This window comes from Laccaria bicolor, genomic scaffold (assembly GCF_000143565.1).
Source record: "Laccaria bicolor S238N-H82 LACBIscaffold_23 genomic scaffold, whole genome shotgun sequence".
In the NCBI taxonomy this organism is placed as follows: Eukaryota; Fungi; Basidiomycota; class Agaricomycetes; order Agaricales; family Hydnangiaceae; genus Laccaria; species Laccaria bicolor.
This window is the reverse complement of record NW_001889894.1, coordinates 531,776-538,648: the sequence shown is the minus strand read 5'-3', so window position 1 is coordinate 538,648 and position 6,873 is coordinate 531,776. Positions and strand designations below refer to the sequence as shown.

Genomic DNA, 6,873 nt, shown 5'->3' with positions numbered 1-6,873 from the left:
AAGTATAGCATAATATAAAATTAATTTCCACTGGATATAACTTGATAAGTCCTCAATAAAAGTACATTTTGCATAGAGCAAGAAATGTGTGGGGTCTCAGATCCTTGTATAAATAGAACTTTTGTTTATTTTCTTGGCATAGCATTTTTTCTTCTTCCAGAAAAGAAGGACCAATGTTGTAGATACTTGTTTACTTCCAGAAAAACTCTGGGAAGTAGCTTCTACAGACATCATGCAATGTTCATTTGGATTTTGACCATTTTAGGAAATTGGTCATGTGACCACTCCACCAGAGACCCATTGCATGGACCCCTAGTTGTATTGTCATTCTTATCTGATTTCTCCACTTTTTGGTCATATCCAATCATATTTCCTCTTATATATATATACTGTAGACCCTCAAAGCAGTACCTGACATCCTATACACCATTCCTATCTTTAGCTCTCATTTCCTGGCTATTTTTAGAACAGTGAAATACCCAGAGCTACATTTGAAAAATCACAATGACATATCCAGGGTTACATTTGAAAAATCACAATAAAATATCCAAAGATAGATTTGAAAAATCACAATGAAATATCCAGGAATACATTTGAAAAATAACAATGAAATATCAAGGGATACATTTAAAAAACTGCAATGAAATGCCCAAGGATAGATTTGAAAAATAGCAATGAAATGCCCAGGGATACATTTGAAAAATAACAGTGAAATATCAAGGGATACATTTAGAAAATCACAATAAAATGCCCAGGGATACATTTGAAAAATCGCAATGAAATATTCTAAGGTATCAATGAAAGGTACAAGGTATCTATTGAAAAACCACCATTGAGATGGCTTGACAGACTTATGAAATGCCCATAGAGAATTTCTCATATTTTATCAGAAATCCCAGGCAATTTGATGATTGAAAGGCTTAGGCTCATGTATTGAAATGCCTTTCATAAAAATCTCAGTGTTATAGATTGTCGTCTGTAGGCTTAAGTCTAGGTTATATGATAAAAAGTGGTAGCCACTAGTGCCTGGGTTGAAGATTGTCCACCGAGCTGGGCGAATCCATTCTAATGTGGACCCCCTATCTTGGCTCATAAGAATTCCGCCTCATAATTCACCCTTAAACAACGACCTCATCTCCATAGAACAGGATGCTGTGAAAAAGCATATCATGCAAAAAGCCGAGGATAGAATCCTTAAGGCTGCAGCCCCTAAAGCAGCCTTTGCGTAATGATGTGGGAAGATATAATAGAGAAAACTGTGATTCCCATCCGAACTAAACGACAACTCGCAGTGGATAGAATGCATGAAGAGCCAAATGAATTAATTCAGGAGGTCATTACTGAGACTCCCAAAACATTTGAAGGAACCCCAGAATAAGGCAATATAGTGCTGCCTTTCGCTACAGTGGACCATTGGACTTACCCAGCAGGAGTCAAACCATCTGAGTTAACTCCAGAGGAGGATTGATCCAAACGGATGCACTTGTTGGTATCCATGGATCCTAACATTTGTAAGGAATTTGCAGAAGGTTACGAAGTGGACAAGTTCTTTGCCCCTTGTTACATCAAAGTACAACTGAATGACAAAACTGTAATCTTAGTGACTCACTTCCAAAGGGGGCAAGATGACCTGTTGTATTTCATAGATGCTGACTCTACAATGCACCTGTGCGTTCCCAAACTAAAGGTCAACTATGTTCTATGATGGATACATGAATCCCCATATGAAAGTGCACATGCTGGACCTTGCTGCTTGCTACCGCGACTACAGGAGCTTTTCTTCTGGCCCACCATGAGCAAGGATGCTGAAGCATATGCCACCTTTTGTGATGTTTGTCAGAAGATCAAGGTTGACCATCATGCTAAGATAGGTGCTCTATGACCTGCGCACATACCAAACCAACCCTTCTTCAAAGTTTCAATGGATATGATCACTGGATTACCCACATCTGGAGAACAAGGATATACAGCTATACTAGCTATAGTGGACAAACTCACCAAGTATGCCATCATCATACCCACTCACTCCACATTAACGCAAGAGGGATTCACCAAGTTATTTGTAGACCAAGTGGTTAACGTCTACAGCTTACCAGGAGTCATTATTTCAGACAGAGACAGACATTGGGCAACAATATTTTGGAAATTGGTGGTCACAAATTATGGAAGTGTGATGGCCCTGTCCTCCACCCATCACCCACAGATGGACAGACAAACTGAAATTCTCAATGCTACGATAGAACAAATGCTCCACACCTATGTTTCCTTGGACAGAGAAAACTGGTCAAGTTGGCTGAGTGTCCTAGCCTACTCATACAACAGCAGCGTGCATTCATCTACAAAGTACTCTCCCAGTTTCTTATTAATGGGTTATAATCCCAGAACCTCAGCTGGAGCCATAATCCAGGAAGTTGACCCCTCACTACGACCTTTCCTGCCCAGTCAATGTACTGAGGACTTCGTGGAGACTCTTGAAGTTCACCGAACTGCTGCTAAAGATGCTATAGCTTTAGCACAGGACTGTCAAGCTAAGGCATATGACAAGAAGCATCGACTGATCCAAGAACTGAAGGAAGGGGACTATGCCCTTGTTAATCTTGGGAATCTCATTACACACCTGGGCAATATCATTGTGATTTTCATTAGCCACTTGGGCAATATCATTGGAAATTTCATTAGGCACCTGGGCAATATCATTATGATTTTCATTAGCCTAGTTGGGCAATATTATTGCGGTTTTCATGGGCTACTTGGGCAATTTCTTTGGAAATTTCATTTGCCACCTTGGCAATATCATTGCGATTTTCATTAGCTACTTGAGCAATATCTTTGGGGATTTCATTAGCTGCTTGGGCTATATCATTGTGATTTTTGGTCATCAGGAGGGTGGTCACATGACCTATTTCCAAAAATGGTCAAAAAGCGAAAATTGTAGCCCTGCACTATAGCTTCCTGAATCTGTTGGAATTATGTTCTAAAGTGCTCCCATTGTGGAGATATAACATAAAGTCTTTTCCTCATCACTGGCTTTTTTCAACCTTTTTGCATTTTTCTCCATGAGAACAACACCAAACAAAATAATTTTAACACATTTAGAAAGCTAAGAGAAAGGGCTACAATTTTTGTATCATGGGAAAAATGACCAAAAATGGAAGGTGCATACCCTAACAGGTAAATTGACACTGACATATTACAAAAGATTGCAGGTAGACTACAAAAGTCAGTTATGGACTACAAAGTGTACTAGTAGACCAAATAGACAACAAAAGACTAGTTGGACTTGAACTACAAAGTTTACTAATAGACTACAAAAAGTTGGACATAGACTACAAAGGTTACTGATATCCTTGATTACTGTTATTGACAATCCACTTTTTTCATTCCAAAAGTGACTACAAAAGTTTGCAGTGTCCACTTTTTTCATTACAAAAATCTGTAGTGTCCGCTTTTTTGGACTACAAAAGTTTGCAGTGTCTGCTTTTGTCATTGCAACAGTCTGTAATGTCCTCTTTTTAAAACTGCAAAAGTTAGTATTGTCCACTTTTTGAGACTTCTAAGTTTGTAGTGTCCACTTTTTTGGACTACAAAATTTTGTAGTGTCCACTTTTTTTATTACAAAAGTCTGTAGTGTTTGCTTTTTAGGACTACAAAAGTTACTAGTGTCTGCTTTTTAAGACTACAAAGTTTGTAGTGTCCGCTTTTTGAACTAGAAAAGTTTGTAGTCCACTTGTTTAGCTGATTGATGCTAGGCTACTACCAATAGTAAATGAATGATAAAGGGCAGTAGGGTCATGTCTCTTTGTCAATCTTCATTTAGGATTGATGAAAAAGACAACTTGACTTAGGTGACCTTTTGCATCATAACCTAACATTGCGATTGAATGTCATGACACTTCTGAGGACCAATCAGACCATATGGTTGATTTGTGGTCTGGTTGACATGTAGTTTGAATGTCCTTGACTATGCATGTATATCTTCATGGGCATATGGTGGAAGGGTTAAATCAGACCATGATCTATAGAGTACTGTAGCCCTCAAAGAAGTTGACTATGCTTGGAGATAGGACAGTATGAGAGGATAGAATAGCCTTTCAGTCCTTCAACCATATTGCCCAAGAGGCTAATGAAATTTCCAATGATAATTCCCAAATAGCTAATGAATATCGCAATGATATTGCCCAGGTGCCTAATGAAATTTCCAATGATATTGCCCAAGTGGCTAATGAAAATCACAATGATATTGCCCAAGAGGCTAATGAAATTTCCAATGATAATTCCCAAATAGCTAATGAAAATTGCAATGATATTGCCCAGTTAGCTAATGAAAATCGCAATGATATTGCCCTAATGCATAATGAAATTTCCAATGATATTGCCCAAGAGGCTAATGAAATTTCCAATGATAATTCCCAAATAGCTAATGAATATTGCAATGATATTGCCCAGTTAGATAATGAAAATTGCAATGATATTCCCCAGGTGCATAATGAGATTCCCAATGATATTGCCCAAGAGGCTAATGAAATTTCCAGTGATAATTCCCAAATAGCTAATGAAAATTGCAATGATATTGCCCAGTTAGCTAATGAAAATCGCAATGATATTGCCCACATGCCTAATGAAATTTCCAATGATATTACCCAAGAGGCTAATGAAATTTCTAATGATAATTCCCAAATAGCTAATGAAAATCACAATGATATTGCCCAGGTGCCTAATGAAATTCCCAATGATATTGCCCAAGAGGGTAATGAAAATCGCAATGATATTGCCAAGGTGGCCAATGAAATTTCCAATGATAATTCCCAAATAGTTAATGAAAATCGCAATGATATCAGTCAAGTAGCTAATGAAATTTCCAATGATATTGCTCAACTAAGCTAATGAAAATTGCAATGATATTGCCCAGGTGCCTAATGAAATTCACAATGATATTGCCCAAGTGGCTAATGAAATTTCCAAATAGCTAATGAAAATCGCAATGATATCAGTCAAGTAGTTAATGAAATTTCCAATGATATTGCCCAAATGGCTAATGAAAATCGCAATGATATTGACCAGGTACATAATGAGATGGAGGTCTAAGGCCTTGCCTACAATTAATGAAAAAAAGCGCAGGCTTTATGATAATGAAAAGACATGGCAACTGGAATGATTCCCTATCATAAAGACTGTGGACTTATACACAATGACCTCTAGGCAGTTACCTTATTTATATGATAAAAGTGGTAGCCACCAGTCAGCATATGGGACCATTTGATCCCACAATGAATGCTCAACTGTGCTCTTCTGGTAAAGAATGGAGAGCTCTGATAGTCTCACCCACTGCGGGACATCCACATGATTGCCCAGAATACGAATTGTTACTCAATTGCTGGAAAAGCAACAATGCTCCAGCCTTTGACTCTGGAAGTGTAAACCATAGCTACATCAATCACTTGATCCAAGCGAATCAAGAGGTCGAACTATAGATGAAGACCCTACATAACACCCATATAGACTATCACTTCTTTGACCCAGTCCACACTGCCTTGTGGAAACCTGAAATTCGTCCCTCTGTGCCATCCTCCAAATACATCGACTCTCTATGACGCCATAAAAGATTCTCTTTATTCCTTGACTTCACCACAGAAGCCCAATGCAGCATCAAAGATAAATGAGCATTTATTGATTATGTGTCATGACTTTAACAGTCAAAATTTTGGATGCCAGACTCAGACATGAACGTCACGATGGCTGACAATCGTTATGTCAGTGTTTGGCTGAATGGAATGGAAGAACGTCAAGCCAGATGGTACTTGAAGGAGGGAATACCATGTTTCATGTCCAGGGAGGTCAGTTCTAGTGAGTGTGCTAAACTCGCTGCTCCAGAAACATTGATCGACTTCACTGCAGGAACAAGCTCATCGTCGATACACTAGAACATGAATGAGTACGATTCTCATGCCATAGCCAGAGGGGATCTGATACTAATGGACACTGCTCGATCTTTCGATCCCAGTTGGATCTGGCCTGTCATCTTGCCAAACGATGATGATCAGGAACAGCCGAAGGAGGTAGTCGACTACAAACCACCTCCCTTGACCATGGTGGTCATTGACACTGACAGGATACCTTGGATTAAACCCCCTCTTGTACAGAAAGCTGAACAGTCTCTCCCTGGCACCCTCCTCATCTATGGAAAACATGTCAGAAATTTGTGGAGCAATACAATTGAGAATACATTCTATGAAGTCTCCCTGAAAAAGGTCATTGACTATGGAACACACTCCATGTTTGACCGAGAACGACGTTGGCAGATACTATTCCTAAGATCTCCTAAGGCCCCACCAGGTTGTGTGTTGGATGTTAACATGTTTGGACAACCATGTCCGGAAGGAGTCTACAAGGACACTTCAGTCACCCACTGACAACTGACTATTAGTCTTGCAAACTCCATGAATACTACGGGACTAAATGTCAGGGTGTATATCTATATTGTATATATTCTGGGCTTGTATATCTCCACTTTTACCTAAATATATTTTGTTGTCCAATGTCACACTAAATATATTTCTAGTGTGTCACACACCCCAAAATATATTTCCTATGGCTGGACCCTGAATTGTGACTGTCACAATGTAGAAATATATTTCTTGTCTGGGATGGACTTGGGATATATTTTGCAGCTAGGGTTGACTAAGGATATATTTTTTCAGCCACAAGGGGTGTCTGGGGTCCTATATTTAAGAGAAAACCTTGGGATTTTTTTAATATAGGGGATAGGGGATTTACCTATTATTTTGTAGGCAGAATACCCTCATTGAGATGTTTGTTGACAGATATTTACCAATGGGTCTGACCCATGTGTAGTATATGCATTGATGTGCGCAC

At 38.9% G+C, this 6,873-nt stretch overlaps 2 protein-coding genes across 2 annotated transcripts; both read left to right on the top strand.

Annotated features, from left to right (window-relative positions):
- Positions 1-1,660: 1,660 nt before the first annotated feature.
- LACBIDRAFT_303274 (uncharacterized protein) lies at positions 1,661-1,882 on the top strand (the record flags this gene model as incomplete). Its single annotated transcript, XM_001884004.1, has 2 exons — positions 1,661-1,668; positions 1,732-1,882. The coding sequence occupies 2 exons, from the start codon at positions 1,661-1,663 to the stop codon at positions 1,880-1,882; spliced, it is 159 nt and encodes a 52-aa protein (XP_001884039.1).
- A 3,850-nt stretch (positions 1,883-5,732) lies between these two features.
- LACBIDRAFT_329791 (uncharacterized protein) lies at positions 5,733-6,603 on the top strand (the record flags this gene model as incomplete). Its single annotated transcript, XM_001884003.1, has 3 exons — positions 5,733-5,844; positions 5,953-6,336; positions 6,560-6,603. 3 exons carry the CDS (start codon positions 5,733-5,735, stop codon positions 6,601-6,603), a joined length of 540 nt encoding a protein of 179 aa, XP_001884038.1.
- Between the last annotated feature and the right edge of the window lie 270 nt (positions 6,604-6,873).